This window comes from Pseudopipra pipra, chromosome 1 (genome assembly GCF_036250125.1).
Source record: "Pseudopipra pipra isolate bDixPip1 chromosome 1, bDixPip1.hap1, whole genome shotgun sequence".
NCBI classification, from domain to species: Eukaryota; Metazoa; Chordata; class Aves; order Passeriformes; family Pipridae; genus Pseudopipra; species Pseudopipra pipra.
In genome coordinates, this window is record NC_087549.1 from 130731548 (window position 1) to 130748695 (window position 17148).

The following is a 17148-nucleotide window of genomic DNA, read 5'->3' on the forward strand; positions in this document are numbered from 1 at the left end:
TTCCAACCATCAACCTATCATCACAATCACTCCTAAACCATAATCCCAGATGCCACATCCAGACGCCTCTTAAACAATTCCAGTGACTCCACCAACCTCCCTGGGCAACTTATTCCAATGCCTAACCCTTCTTTCAGTGAAAAAAAAAGTTCTAATACCTAATCTGAACCTCTCATGACACAAGGCCATTTCCTCTTGTCCTTTCTCTTGCGACATGGCAGGAGAGACTGACCCCCACCTTGCTACAGTCTCCCTTCTGGGAGTTGTAAAGAACGAAACAGTCCTCCCCGAGTCTCCTCTTCTCCAGACTAAACAGCCCAGTTCCCTCAGCCACTTCTCTCACTTTCTAGACACTTTTTGTTGCCCTTCTCTGGACATGCTCCAGCACCTCAATGTCTTTCTTGAAGTGAGGGGCCCAAAACTGAACATAGGATTTGAGGTGCAGCCACACCAGTGCCAAGTACAGAGGGACAATTACTTCCTGATGGCCACACTATTTCTGATACAGGCCAAGATGCCACTGGCCTTCTTAGCCACCTGGGCACACTGCTGGCTCATATCAAGCCACCTGTCAATCAGCACCTCCAAGTCCCTTTCTGCTGAGCAGCTCTTAAGCCACTCTTCTCCCCAGTCTGTAGCACCCCATGGGTTTGCTATGACCCAAGTGCAGGATCTGGCACTTTGCTTACTGAACCTCATGCAATTGTCCTCAGCCCATCCATCCAGCCTGTCCAGATCTCTCTGGAAAGAGATCAAATAATCAAATGTTGAACAGAACTCTTTATCTTAAGTACTGCCTGTCCAAAGCTGGCTTGAAGCGAAAAGAACAGGTGGGAGCTCAACACCTTTAAAATCTAAACTACCTTCAAAAGTTATACACAGTTTGGAATCACCAGCTTTACTCATGCTAAACCATCTGGGATTTCAGTAGTCACAAACACACATCTTTGCAATTCTGTTCTCCTTGAACAGTTTAAACTCACTGTACCAATTTGGTGTCTTCTCATAACCACATCAGGTATTTAGACCTTACCAATGAAGTCTCTGAACTCTACAGCTTTGGGTAATCGTGACATACATTAAGCAAACAACTATTTCCTGTGAAAATCATAATTTATAGTAACCATTGCTGAGAAAATGTCCAAATACAGAGTCTAGTTTACCTGCCATCTCTTTCTGCTGTCCCACCTTCTGTTACTGTTTTGACAAATATTCCCAGTTTTTCAAGACCTGCATCTGCTCCAACTCCCATTCCAATAATGCTTATGCCAAGTCCATCTTCATCTGTAAAAAAGCAAAGAAAGCAGAAAATTCTTACATTTGATATGTACAACTATTTGGTAGGTAAATATTTATGCTTTGGTCCCTCTTGCCTTTCCATGTCAATAACATTAATATTATTTTACTTCTTTTCAAAAAAATCTATGCGACTACTATTTTAATTACACACAAAAAATATCACTTTCACCCTTATGAGGAACTTAGAGAAACAGTCAAGATTTTTACTCCCCCAGTGAAGAATGAACATATCACATCAAAGACTGTGCAAAATCCATGTGTTAATGGAGTGTCACAAAACAATTCTTTTAAGGAAAGTAAAAACTGCTTCTCTCTGAGCTGCTTCTTTAATTCCTTACTGAACAATTCTTGAAATCCAAAAAGCCAAGGTGACTACAACAGATTCATGGAAATTCAAGATAAGCTCTGTATACATGTGTGGACTTCCTCAGACTTGTAGGTCAGTGTCACAGGAACTGGAAATGGCACACAGACACCATACCTTTTTCTAGTTCGACTGGGAAGAGCTCCAGCTTTTCCACACGCTTCTCGAGTTCATATTCAGCAGACGCAGCAACTGGGTCAACTTCATCATTTCTCCTGTCATAATCTTCATTAGAGTATGTATTGAAAACCTGCAGAAACAGACCAAAAATCACTCAGCTACCTACTCCAAAAAAACCTCCAACTTATGAAATTAGCTACTGCTTTTGTCCTGTGATGTTGCAGATTTTGAAAAGGCTTTTAAAAGACAAATTTCTCCTGTTCATTCAAACTTCAAGTTTCTAAATTTGTGCTTTTTCATTCGAGAAAGCACAAGTATGGTTGCAAAAGTCAACTGAGTATAAGTTTTTATTGTTTTTGATTACAAATGAAAAGGTGATCTTTAATGACTACATTGGTCGATGCATGTCAATATTTAAAATACTTAACTCATTTAAGAATGCACTATCAGTAAACATTCACAGACATAAAAGAGTCAAATACATTGAAATTATAATCTTTATAGTGTCTATGTTTCAGTCTTTACTCCTAATGAAGTTCTAGTTTGCATTCACCTAACAAAGCTAGACCAGAAGATTATTCATCTACATTTACGATGCCTGTGGATATCATCAGAGATTATGATCCATATTATGTATTCACTTTTTTAGGACAGCAATATACACAGCCATGGGTATTTTTTAAGTAACCAGGTTTACAGGTTTATTTCAGCTCTAAAGCAGTAATTTAACAGTGACAGCATTAACCTGATTATATTATTTATGCTACTTTCTATCATACTTTCACATGGCCTTCAATCAGTGATGAGTCAGACCTTCAGGAACTTTAGTCAGGAAAAGCATATTTGCATATTTTAGAATTCAGAATTTGCCAGCCCAATTCACTTAACTGTCCACATTTGGCAGTAAGGAAAGAATATGCATTATTAGGGGTAATAATTTTACTAAGCTTTAGTCCCAGGGATATATCACATTCATTACTTCAAATAAAGGAAAACAATTTCCCATATCTCCCCTTCCTCTTTTACAGACACATTACAGAAGATACAATTGGTAGCCATGTTTTCCTTTATCTCTGCTCCTCTTACAACATAAAACACTGCACCGTGCTACATAGCCACACATATATTCAGGTCTACAGAAGCCTACTCTCTCAGCACCTTTCTTGGAGGCTCCAAAGCTACTGCCCCTGAAGCAAGCACAGCAGCTTGGTGGACAGTGCAATGCCAGGAGCTGGGCTCATTTCCATCTGAGGTTTCACCTGCCCAAAAAGCTGTTAGTGAACATTAATTTCATTTAAATAGCAAGTGTATTAAAGTTGCAATAAAAAATACCATTAAATTCTATTTTAAATATATTAACTGTGTTATGGCTACCACAAAGCTACTGAAAAAAAACCTCCCAGCTTTATATAAAGTAGTGGACAAAACAGAAAAGATGTTAGTTGCTCGATGGGAATTTTAACTCCTGTATTTTACATCAATGTGAAAAAATCAATTTCCTCTGTCAAGAAGACTGAGATGATAAAGATTTTACAAGAATCTACAAATCTATCTCACACTGATTTTTAGTGATTCTGATCCAAGAAAAAGGCTTTTTAAACTATGTTCTTAGGAAGTCTTCATAAATATATGCCAAAGCTAAGTAAGATTAATCACATACTGAATGCTGTCCAATGCTGCTGAATTTTTGATGCTGCTTTAGTACTTGTATGATTGGAGAAAAGACACTGATGCAGAGACAAGTATAAGGAGAAGTACAATGTCCATGTTGAAACCCAACCTCATTCATGCTGACATCAACCAAATGAGGATGAGTCAGTATTGCTAGACTCAACTAAAACACTCCTGAGCTAAGGTTCAACCACAAACCTTTAGGTCTGAAATGCAACAATTATGCAAGCAAATACAGTTAAAAACAACAGCTGATAGTTTAGCTTGAATTATCTCATCAACATGATGAGAGAGACCTGTGCCTCAAATGTGAACAGAGATGAATCACATCAAGGAAAATGGAGATACTGTTTGCTGAAGACAAAGAATCGCTGAGAGTGAGGTATAGGGGACAACTATATCACAAAATGAGTATATTTATTTCTGGATTTCTTTTTATTATGTTAACTGATCCCATTCTTTTCCTTGTGTTCAATGACTGGCATTAATATATCATGGCAGCAGTTTCAGATTTGTTGCAAAATGACTGGATATGCTTCCAGATAATTTTCTTTCTAAGCATAAAATCGTATACTGAATTCTGGTTTGGGATGATCCTTCTTGAATCAGATTAGACAGAAGAGATGGCTTCTTGGATTCTGCTCACTGTTTTGGAATATTTGGATAATCACACTAAAAGGGAACTGAAGATACTGCTGGTGGTGAATACAGCTATCATTATGTCTCCAAATACATCATGCCGTTCTTATCTAGTATCTTACCTAAGCATTCAATCTGAGATTGTAGGATCATTGACTGCATTAAGGTCTATATTTCCTATCTGGCATTAACTCAGTCTTTTGTACATTGGTCATATATTTTTGCCCACTACCTTGAACAATGCTGTTGACTTCCCTGAATTAGGGGAAGAAGGAGGATATTCTTGTATGTAATTTATCTCATTTTGTACAATCAAATTTAATGGTTGCCTGATTCTATTAAATTAATCCCTGGGTGTTAAATGAAGAAAAGAAAATCTGTGCTTGGAAACTTTCTTTCTTTGTGAAACAATCTATCCACCACAGTAACAAACTACTTGCTCAGTACAGTCATGAGAACTGTCACTCAAGTTTTACTTTGCTAAAAATAAGATAAACATTTATAACTTTTTCCTCAAGGTATGGTTAGCTTGATTCAAGTAGAACTATTTCACTTTCCCCACGTCTGTTACCACTGTGTTTCCCAGAGTGTGCGTGGGATTTCAGACTCATGGGAATTCTCCCATTCCCTGTGATTTCACAGATTTGGGTTTGCTGTCACTCTGGCCAAGTACTGGGTACAATAAATCTACTTAGTCATTACTTAAAGAAAGCTCTTTTTCAGGAAAATCCAATATACTATCTTAATCTCTGATTTTACCACCTCAGGTATTTAGAAAAAAATAAGTTTCCATAGAGTTCACCTGTGCATTTACTAGGATTTACAACAGCACTTGTAATCCAGCAACAGCTGAAACAAAAAGCCAGCAGTGGTGAGATGTCAAAACAAACCTTGAAGAACTGCTGCCAACAGAACATACTTCTGTGTTCTCTAAAGTGAAAGGAAAAGGGGCCATCAGTAAATGAGACAGCACCAAAATAATAATAAACTGTATTATTGAAGAAGCAGGTATTATTGTTAGGCACCCTGGGTGGCAACCCCAGGGAAATAATATGTACACATACATACTGACCACTTGTTTCTCTTTCAGAGGGCAGTTGACAGAGCACAAACCAGAAAAGACATGCCACTAACTAGAAAAATATATTGCAGACTAATTCAGAAAAAACCCTACATTTTTGTTATAGTACTTAATTTTTAGGAGTAAGATCAGAAAAATGGAGAACGATTATTTTTGAAAAAAGGCAAAGTTTCAAAAGTTTGGAGCATTTTCCCATAGTTCTTAACAACCAAGAATCTTTACAGAATTTAGCTGCCCGCAACCAGTAAGTAGTGACAAGCCTTTTTTTTATTTTTTAAAGAAAGTCAGAATGGAGGTAACTATAAAGAATCACGTGGGCTGTTCTCCCCATGGGCTAGCCAGTTTGGTGCTACATAAACCACATTATTAGTGTTTCATACTATAAACTATGCAACATAAAAGCTGTCTTATCTGATGTAAGGCTAAGAGAATTGAGATTGTTCAGCCTAGAAAAGAAAAGGCTTAGGGGTAACCTAATTGTGGCCTTCAGTATCTGAAGGGAGCCTACAAGAAAGATGGAGAGAGACTATTTATGATACAGGACAAGAGGGAATGGCTCCCAGCTGAGGGTACGTTTAAGTTAGATATTAGGAAAAAAATCTTTACTGTGAGAGTGGTGAGGCACTGGAACAGGTTGCCCAGAGAGGTTGTAGATGCCCCATTTCTGAAAGTGTTCAAGGCCAGGATGGATGGAGCTCTGAGCAGCCTGGTCAAGTGAAAACTGTCCCTGCCCAAGGCAGAGGGATTGTAACTAGATGATACTTAAGGTACCTTCTAGGCCACTCTATAAATCTATTTAAGAAAGTCCCAAACATATTGAGTGTGTGCTGGTTATGACTATACCGTCCTTGCAAGTTGTGCTAAGGAACAAGACCTGATCCCAGGTTCAGCTGCTGCCGACTGGGCTTTTTACCCCTCACATGACTAGTGGTCAGCAAAGACAAAGAACCAAGTACGAACTGCATATTGGTGGATGGCACCTCATTGCAGCAGCTGTTCCACCACACCTTCAGTTACTCAAGTCTTACTCACACATAAATAATCTCTCTGACATTCAATTCATGATTATACTAGGACATTCAACATCAGGGGCCACAGTTAATGTACACTGGTGATCACTGTGCAATATCAATTAAGAAACCATGCCTTCACCTGCTATTGCTATGCTGTCATAATGCCTGCTCCTCAGGCCTGTGTTCGGAAAGCAAAAACAAGCAAAAAAAAAGATGTGATGTCATCCACCACAGGAAAGCAGCTGCAAAAAATGGCACAAGTTTTGTTGTGATCTTTTGCAAGAATCCAAATGAGGAAACTTAGTGGCTGAGTAAGTAGTTTGGAAATCGGACATTCAGAAAAACATTTGAATCTGTGGATGAGACCCTCAATACTTTCTCAGTCTAGAGAAGTCTCTAAGTCCAGAACAGCATGCAACAGCCCCTCTGTGAGAAGGAACAGGTACATTTGCAGGGTAGCTGCCAATTTCTTCAGAGCAATTTTACAATCATCTGTTTTGAATATACCAAACTGGACTATTGCGTTTCCTCCACTAAAGATGAAAAATTCTCTTGTGGAGAGATAACCGAGGAAGAGCTGGAAGAGTGTCTCAGGAAGAATCAGTCATGTTCAAGGCCATGACACTGACCTATGGTGTTGTACTTGAAGCACAAGAAGTTGTGAGAATTCCTGTGCTGCATCCTGCAAGGGCAGGAGGAAGGCACAGCACTGAGGATTCCCTCTCTGGCTGTGATCAAGAAGCTAATGAGAGGAAAAGAAATCACAGTTTGACCATTATATTCTGCTTTGAAGTCTTTCTACAGCACAGCTTCAGTGAGGAGAGGAAGCTCTGGCAATGTCTGCAATTGGTGGCTTCTTTTAAAGAGTCTTTTCTCTGCAGTGTGGTTGTTTTGTCACAGTCAAAGCAAGTGAATCAGTGAGGAGGCTTCCTCCAGCTTTCCTGGCTTCGTGCTCCCCTAAAGCCTGCGTGGGCATTAGCTGTCACTAATGCTTCAGCAAGGAAGCATCAAGGAGACAAGTCTTCCCAAGATGCAATTGCAGGGGTGAGACACAGATGGGAATTAGACAGTAGCAATATTGAAAGAAACTGATCATCTAACATCAAATCCAAGCGTGGGGTTTCCCTCAGAAAGCTCTGTAGGAGAAAGATCTGTTTTAAGTGTCCTGAAACTCTGGCACAGCAGTTTCTAATTTCTGAAATTCTGTAAGTATCTGAACCCTAGACTTCTACATTCCAGAGAGACCTCTTCAGATATATGACAGGGAGACAGGAGCAACTGCTGCCACACACAGACAAACTGTTCACAGAATCACAGAATATGCTGAGTTGGAATGATCCCAACAAGGATCATTGAGTCCAACCCTTAGCCCTGCACAGGACCATCCCCAAGAGTCACACCATGTGCCTGAGAGCATTGTTCAAATGCTTCTTGAACTCTGTCAGGCTTGGTGCTGTGACAACTTCCCTGGGGAGCTGTTCCAGTGTCCAATCACCCTCTGGGTGAAGAATCTTTTTCTAATATCCAACCTAAACCTTCCCTGACACAACCTCAGGCCATTCCCACGGGTCCTGTCACTGGTGACCACAGAGAAGAGATCAGTGCCTGTCCCTCTTCTTCCCCTCACGAGGAAGTTGTAACTGCAATGAGGTCTCCCCTCAGTCTCCTCCAGGCTGAACAGACCAAGTGACCTCAGACACTCCTCATACGGCTTCCCCTCAAAGCCCTTCACCATCTTCATTGCCCTCCTTTGGACACTCTCTAACAGCTTAATATCTTTCTTACATTGTAGTGACCAAAATTGCCACAATATTCAAGGGGAGGCTGCATCAGTGCAGGGCAGAGCGGGACAATCCCCTCCATTGACCAGCTGGTGATGCTTTGTCATCAGGACACAGGACACAGTTGGCCCTCAGGACACAGTTGGCCCTCCTGGTTGCCAGAGCACTGCTGACTCATATTCAACTTGCCATTGACCAGGATCCCACTGGTCCCTTTCCACAGCACTGCTTTCCAGCATCTCAGTTCCCAGTCTGTACAAAGATCCAGTGTTGCCCCATCCCAGGTGCAGAATCTGACATTTCCCCCTGCTGAACTTCATATGGTTGGTGGTTGCCCACTCCTGTTGAGATCTCTCTGCAGGGCCTCCCTGCCTTTGAGGGAGTCAACAGTTCTTCCCAGTTTTGTGTCCAAACTGGAAAATACTATCTCTAGATATTCTTGTTTCAGGCAACTGGCACGTTATCAAGCCTTTTGTCTGTTGGAACAGTCATAAAGACCAGTTCTAATTGAAAACCTCAGTGCCACTGTCCTGCAGCAGTGCTGACACATCTCATTTGACACCCATACACCTCCATCCACTACAGCATGTCCTGCATCTGGTCTGTCTATGGGGAGAACCACCCAACTGATGTTAACTCCAAATCGTGCCACATTTGCATTGCCTGGTGGGACACAAGCATTAAAATACATGGACTAATCACACGCATTTATTAGCCCTGTGACACGAGGGTGCGTTTGCTTCATGTTATAAGCAGTTAAAGAAACGAGCAAAATTCTCTTTTAAACTTCTTTCACTGAAGCTAAAATCTTAAATTTTATAAAGTGCAGTTTTGGTCTAAAACATGAAACTGAAATTGCCTTGGTGGTACTACATATGGATCAGATCCCCTGTTCCTGCTACTTGGCTCACTTTCAGGTGTGTCTTTTTAAAACACCTGTCTTCATTAGGTAATTTCCTAGAATCAGTGAAATTTATTATTTATATTCATTTATTATTTACTCAGTGTGTACTTGTTTTATTGCTGATGTACTAGTTTTGTTTCAATTTACATTTCTCCTTGTCTACAGAGCAAAAAAATACAAAATCACTGTTACTGTAAATGAGATGTGTGCCCCATGTGAAAACTTCATGCTGTTACTCTAAATGAAGACAGGTCAGAGTAATTAGCAAGTAAAAGTAAGCCCTGGTACTGAAGAGTAAAACCACAGCTCAAAGGGAATTTGCCACTTGCACAGCTCTTAGGGTTGCTGTGTGTCTGTTTTAGTAAGTGAGTAAAACAGTAAGGTGCACTGAAACCTGGAGTTGACATATGTACAAATAGACTTGTCTGAATATTCCTGGGGCTTTTTTGGTATATAGTAATGGGTTACAATTCCATTAGTTATTTTTTTTCTTCTCACAATTTTTTTTTGTCATAACCATTATTACAAATGGGAAATTGCAAAACTGTCCTGTTTTTCTCTGGTACAGACTAAATGATTTTCACTGAATTCTCTTCGACGAGTTTTGCAGACCTGGGTCTAAATCTTCTTGGATAGTGGGTAGGTTTTTGTAATGCAGCAGCTTGGATGGAACAGTGTAATGGGAGGAATAAATGACCAATAAGGTGACCCTTCCAGATCTTACTGATCATATATGAATACCTAGGAGACTTTTGAGTGTTGTGTACCTCATAGGTACACTTCATATGTAATTAATTCTTTTGCTCTGACCTTGCCTTTTTTTAAACTCTACTTTGCATCACTGTAAGTTACTGACAAAAATGTACTTTGCAACTGTTTATATCTTCTACTTTCTATTTTTGGTCAGTAATCTGCTATTTAGACATAGAGAATAAAAATCAGGAAGAAAAAAATTATGTGTTTTTCACAACAGCAGCTTGACAATTGCAGAGAAAAGAGACAACTCCACCATACTGCATTCCCATAAAGCTCAGGGTTTGTCAGGAAGTCCCTCCTGCCAGACTTCTTTCACAGATCCTGGACAGATTAGAGATCTAGGTACAGCAATATTAACACCTTATTGCCTACAGTACTGAAGTACTGACCTTTAAGCCTGAATGCCTCTGGCTGACTCTCACTGCACTTCTGTTTCAGGAAAAAGTAAAAACATTTGCCTACACCTTCAGAGTGCCTCCTTCCAGCAGAATGAAGAAGTAGTTGCAACAAGAGCACTCAGATAGCCACGCTACACAGAAAAATTATAAAAATATGAACAAGAATATTTAAGAAGAAAATTCATTTCCTACATGACAGCAGATATTTTGGCAAGCCCCTCTATTGCCAAGGTAACAAATTAGCATGCTCAAGAACCCATGGTATCTTTGAACATGGAAATAAGCATGCAAATGAGAATGTTTGTAGTGAGTCGAGTTTGACAAATTAATTATACTACAGTACAGGCTCCAGTCTGGACCTCTGGTGTCCAAACAAATTTAAACAGATAGGACAGCACGAAGCAAGTTGCCGTTTCTGTCCCTAGACATTTATTCCTGAATCTGTTGCAGTATTTCTTCCAGATCCTTGCACTGCTGCCAGTTTACATCGTAACCAATGGTGCTATTTATCTTCTGCCTTTAAGAGTGTGACACATGAGCCAGCCAAGAGTAAATGCTGCTTCTGGTACCAATTAGTACAGGCTGCCATACAGTAGCAATGTCACCATGAATCAACACATCAGTGTTTCTTCTCCCAGCAACTTCACTCTCCCTCAGCCTACAAGTCAGGATGTCCAAACATGGAGTAAAAATGCCACAAATGTTCTCAGAGGCAAACATTTGAAACAAAATATTGACTATGCATAGAGCATTCTATTTAAAATACTTCTCAGCAGGGATAAATTGTGTAACCTACATATTCCTTAAAAATGAATCCACAAAAAAAATTCACAAGCAATTCCTTTTATTTATTTACAGATGTCAGAACTGTTAAGAAAAGGATTCAAAGGAAAAGAAGGACACAAAAAAGTGATCATAGGCATTAATTTAGAACATTTGCTGAGAGAATTCATCCAACTTGAGTTTTATTGTGGGTCTTTATTGAGAAATTATTACGTACTTTGAAGAAAAGTGAATACAATTCTTTTATACGTATTTATATTTAAAAAAATCTTAAAAGTGTACTATAAATAGTACACATTGCTCTCTATCCCTTTACTTAAAGCAGAGAAGAAAGCAGTGGTGGAAGAAAAGAGTTAGGTGGAAACAGTCTGATTTTGTGTCTGATTTTCTCAGTATTAAAAATATCAATATCATCAATATACATATTGTGCTTTTTTAGGGTGCAAAGGTGGAACTCTCCCAAAGGTTTTTTATTGCTTTCTCACATATCTTGTCTCCTTCCCAGGAGCTACAGCATTTAGTACTAATTGTCACTCTTACTAATAGTCTGTAGACGCAGCAAAGGCTGCATGAGCCAGGGAGAAGGATCTCCAGTGCCAGAAACCAGAGGACTTTACAGCCTTGCCTCAGACCAAGGCACAAAAAGCAAATGTACCTCCATGCCAGACCATAGCAGGAGCCTTTCTGAATCTCTAAAGCTGTCTCATCAACACCTTTCACAAAAAGTTCACATAAAAATCTTAAATAATTTTTTTTTAAATGAGAAGTTCTTAATGAATTCTTTAACAGAGATGAGATTACTAAATATAGTGCTTACAGTCTAAGATGAGCGTGGGAAATTCTATTATATTCTATTAAGAAAGACACAAGAGATGTAATAAACTCTTCCTTTGCACATGCCAGCACACAGACTATTCATTATTTAAGTACATGGCTTCTGAGCTGAAGCATAGCTAAGTATGACATTAGATACCAGATATCAACTGGCCTTCTGTACAGGGTAAACATAATTCCCCAATTTAAGGTGGCACATGCCACATAGGGTATTTATTTCGTTTCTAGTGCAAGAAGGTATTTTTCTACAGCAATGGAAATCTTATGATTCTAAGGAATCTGAAGGCTTTGGTAGCCTATTGCTACATTCACATTAACTTCACCATGCAGCGATATAAAAGAGACCAATTAATGGAGTGTTGCATTTATTTGGTAAGTCTTGCAGCCATACAGCCTGTTAATGCCATTGATTGTATATAAAAATGGACAAACAGGCAGAGCCTAAGAAGATTAATGGAAAAGCTTCTGTAATACAGAAAACCGTTTGCCATATTTTGTAAACATCTTTCAAATGGGCAGTGCAATGCCACATTCTCAGTGCCAGATCACTACTCAGTTACTTCATACTGTAGACTTACCAATCCCTTAATTGCACCTGCAGGCAGAATTCATTTTGGCTGACTGCATTTGTTTTTAATGGTAGTTTCACATTTGCACTGTTTAGCACAATGAATTGCATCCCAGTAAGATGTAAAACTGCCCAGAGTAAGCAAAAGAATGTTTATCCATTAAGAATTCATACCAAGTGTATTACATTACAGTTAATCATACCAGTGCTTCAAAAATGAGACAGTCTGTATTTCCAGAGGAATTCAGTCTCCCTAATGCCTCCTAATATGGTATGTGGGCTACACGAGCCAAGAATAGGGGTTCCCAGGTCTGACTGCATAGCTGGTTCAAACACACCAGCTCTGAGTGAAATTTAAAAGATGGTATTAATGGCCTAAGAAACAGAAGGTTACAAATGTGTGCAGAAAGTATATCCAAACAAACAGACAAAGAGAAAGACGGATCACAGGGGATAAGCTGGTATTAATGAATAATGCTAGCTTGGGATGAGACTACAGCAATAATGCCACAAAGTGGGGATTCAAGATAAATACATTTAAAGTGACTCAATTCAACACTATTCTTGGACATTTTTCAACTTCAACATTTGTTATGACATCAGGCACAAAGTCTGTTATTACCCTCCTGAAAACAATAGCAAAAAACTTCATCAACCCCAGGAGGAAGAGATGGGAGTCTATATCACAATTGGTTTTCACTCTACCCCACATACTGTGGAAAAATTAGATAAGCATAGAAGCTACAACGAGGTTTGCTTACATAAAGATTTTACACAATTCTATTCTTTGTGCCCAAATTTACTACATAATTTCAAATTTATTATAGACATTTCCTATATACCAATCTGTGACGGATCTGAAATTCTGGAGAACCAAATGAAAGTTCAGCACCCAGTGCTGTCATCCTGAGAATGCATCTGGGGAACTCCACAGGGACCAGGTTGTGGGTATCCCAGCTTTCAACATGACTCCCCCCTTATTTCAGCAGATTTCCCATGTCTATGGCATGGGGTGTCAAAGACATTGAGGTAAGGCTAGGTAACACTTATTGCAGGGTTCTTATTGCTAGGCCTCAAAAAAGCAAAGCAGAAGACCTTTGCTGGCTGCATTGATACCATTTCCGTATGTGGAAGAATGAATATTAACCTTCTCCACCAACACCTCTTGCTTTACTGCTCTGGGGTTGACCAAGCATCTCCCTGTGCATGCCCTTAATAGTCCCTGCATGCTACTTTCAGGCAGAGCAGCAGGTAGGGCACCATGTCTATAGAGATCCATTATTGGGTACAGAGACAGATATGGGGTTAAATATGAGCCCAGTGCTGTCCCTGCCACATGCCAGCAGTGGAGATGGCTGGGGAAGCTGTTGTACAGCCAAGAAACTCCCAGACCTTTACAGCTGATTTTAGTCTTCTGAGCTTTCTGCCTTCCAGATGCAACTTCTTGACCTGCTTAAGATCGAAATAAGTGAAGCTCAAGACAAATATTCCACCTTTGTGAGGGAAACTAAAATATGAGGCTTAGCTTTCTGTCCAGATTCGCCCAAGTAGAGAAGAAGAAACTGCTGTTTACCCTGTGCAATGACAGAGAACTGTAAAGGCTATGGAAGAACCTCTCTGTATGTTGTGTCAATGCAGCAAACAGAGCAGGGACATCTATGAGTGTGCTGCTCAGTTACTCCAGCAGCTGAAGTGTGCAGCATACAGCTGGTATCACTGTCACTCACAGTAACTGTATTTTCGCTACAAACAGCTGCACATTTCTTTTAAAAGTAAAACAGACACCATTTAGCAGAAGCTGGACATACTCCAGATAACAGATTAAAACGTGTGTAATCTGTGTATGACAGGCTATAAAGCCAATACTGTAAGCCTTTCAGTAATCTTAGCATGATTTCAATGGCTACCCCAGTCTAATATAATGAATAAGAGAACATACCCAAATATCTCAAAAAAATCCTGACATCTAAATATTTTTAAGTCAACTAGTGTTCATTGTCTAAAGAAACTGGCAATGATGCCTAAACTAAGAGCTGTGAATGAACAACTAGAGGAAGTCAGCAAAGTAATCTTAGAAAATTTTGCTAGAATACATTTACACACATAACCTTTTTATGAATCCCTAAGTAAAAAAAAAAATTACACATCCAAGTTTTTTAGAAGCACGTCCTAAAATAGTATTTATAGTTATAGTTTCAAGAATACCCATCAACGCTGAAAGGCTTCTTTTCCTGGGCATGACTATTGTTCTTAATCAACTCTCTGTAGATCAAACATAAGGAAAAATAGAAAGCAATTCAAAGCAGTCCTTACAAGTCCTTCTTTAGTATTACTAACAAAAAGCGAGTACTAGGTCGAGGAAAATATAAGTGATAATGTTAACATTCACTGGGAAACTGCACAACAGACAAATGGTACAAACTATATGTAACTCCTGGCTGCTTCTTACCCCTAAAAAAACCCAAAACAATGGTGAATAAAACCACTGTCGTGGATGAGGGAATTAGTTAGATACAGGTCGTGTGAGAAAATAAGTATGTGGTTGGACATCAAAACAGCCAAGCTGGTAAAACTTTAATCCTAAAAACTTTAATTTTAACCTTATTGTTACTGATTAAACACTCTGAGATTCTAAAAAAAATCTTATCAAAAGAGCACCTTTTGCTTGCAAATAAAATAATTAAAAAAGAGCATGAAATGACAATTTTTAAAAGCCTTTTTCTACTGTACTGGTAAACTAAAAATCCACAAACACAGTTTTGTCTATAATCAGCTCAAGTTTTATCTTTCAATTGCTTGCAGTAAAGGATGCTATCGACCATTCTAGTCTTGAAGGCAAGAAATGTTTTCACAGATTATTCAAGAGTAAAACCAATAAAAGTGCATGCCAGAAGGTAAAATATTATCCAAATATGTTTGCTGCTCACAACCAACAGGATTAGCTACAGATACAGGGCAACTGCATGAATGCATTCTTGCAGCTTGAGCACAGGAGTCCATCCATCCTCAGATGTGAAAGCTGGGTATAAGAGCCACACATAGACCATGCAGGTCACTCTCCAGGGTCAGGACCAAATAACAAAGTGTTGGCAGAAGGATTCGGCAAATATAAAATGGTTCCCTCCACTTTTTTTTCAAAGGAAAGGGCAAATCTCCCCTCTTCCTTTAAATTTTAAAAAGCTACAGAAGCATTAGCATCACCTCATTTCAAGAAGCACAGAATTACCATAAAAAAAGAAGAGCAGTGCACGAAATACTGGAGAACAAAAAGGCATTCAAGTTTTAAATTGCAACTGCAACACTGGATAGTGTAGAGCATTTATTACTTTATTTAATTTTCCAAAAGAAATTTTAACACAAATGGCTAAGTGGTTTTGGTACCACAGAGAACATCAACAGTAAGTGGCTATCACAGAAAATGATGCAGGGAACTGGTAAGCTTATGACAGTTAACTGAAAACTGTTTGATAGTACTTCCAACTAAAAGCAACTTGAATATATCATGTATGTTTTTGGCCCATTTACCCTGAAAGGTACAAGACATTGCTTTGACTCAAGTTTTAAAAAATTATTTTATCTCATCGGGCAGGCCTCATAAAAACAGTATTAAATTAATATTACTTTACCTACCTTTAGGTTAAAAGCTTGTCTTGCCTAAAAGGGTAACTGTCAAAATGCACCTTAAATTCAAGCTTTCAAATAGTGAAAATACTCCATCTTCCATGCCCTAAGCCTAATTTTATTTCTGATAAATGTCATAATGTAACTCAACAAAAAAGGCACAATAAAAATACAAACCATAATTGTTTTGTCCTAATGTTATGACTTCTGGCTAACAAGAGGCAAATTTATGGAAAATCCATCATGTCTCTGTTTCGGAAAGAACTTGCATTTTATTAACCCAGCAAACTTTTTCGAGCTTTTTTCCAGGACAGGTGCTTGAAAACCAGATGCACAAAATGGGTTCCATCACACATACACAAAATGCATTTTAGATACAAGAGTTGTTCTTCATATTCAAGCTTTTTCTTTGCTCTACCAAAACAAGTCTTATGGCTTATATTGATTTCTGCCAAAACAGATGAGGACAAAATCCTTCCACTGAGTAATAAGAACAATTTAAAGATTGTCACTTTGCTTTTCAAAAAATGCTTACTTAACTGGGGACTTATGTAGGGAACCAGAAATTAGTCAGCAAGAGACTACTGCTACATGATAATCACCTGGATGAAAATCCCTCTGTGCTCGATGCAAGATAATTAAATCCAGGTTAACCCTCCCTCATGGAAGTTTCCTCAAACTGCTGTCCTACTACCATAAGAGCTTGCCACTGCCAGTTACAACAAAACAAATCTTTTATCTACCACTACACAGCCTGTTGCTAATGTGCAGGCCACCAAACAGACCACCCGTAACTGAGCGATTAAAATATCACACGTCCTCCATGAAGCCACTCATGTGGTTTTCATTAAACCTTAATGATCCCACAGTACAAAACCAAGAGCTCACATTTAGTAACAAAGCCCTCTCAAATGAAACTAATGTGGTGCATATAATGCACCCAGGACAGTCTCTGTGTACAGTTCTCAAGTGCTAGAAACAACGTGGAGAAATAGCTCTTCTCAAATAATGGCCATGAAAATACAACATGATACTAGGTAGTAAAAGCAAGCAGTACTTTTACAGTAAACGGTTCTCTTCGCTATGAATTACGAGGTAAAATAAAATACACACCAAATTATGGTGAGATAGCAGCCTCAAATCTGGCAGTTTGCATGTATTGACGAGTACACTGAGAGATATACTGGCACTCCATGGACTCAGTCCCATTTGTTTGTCTTCAATAAGGTCTTAAATAATGTTTATAAAAAAATTATTGCAGCGGTATCCTAAATGCTGAGAATCCTACAGCATGACTTTGCATTTTTAACATTTTT

The 17148-nt window shown here is 38.9% G+C and overlaps 1 protein-coding gene across 7 annotated transcripts in view; it reads right to left on the minus strand.

The window, feature by feature from the left end:
* The window catches only part of PPP1R9A (protein phosphatase 1 regulatory subunit 9A), a 137839-nt gene that overhangs the window by 62411 nt on the left and 58280 nt on the right, over positions 1-17148 (minus strand). For all 7 annotated transcript variants that reach the window (XM_064677155.1, XM_064677172.1, XM_064677163.1 and 4 more), the window contains exons 3-4: positions 1781-1913; positions 1164-1284 (exon numbers count right to left, since the gene is read on the minus strand). In XM_064677155.1, coding sequence (XP_064533225.1) covers positions 1164-1284; positions 1781-1913 — 254 coding nt within the window. The remainder of the gene's footprint in view (positions 1-1163; positions 1285-1780; positions 1914-17148) is intronic.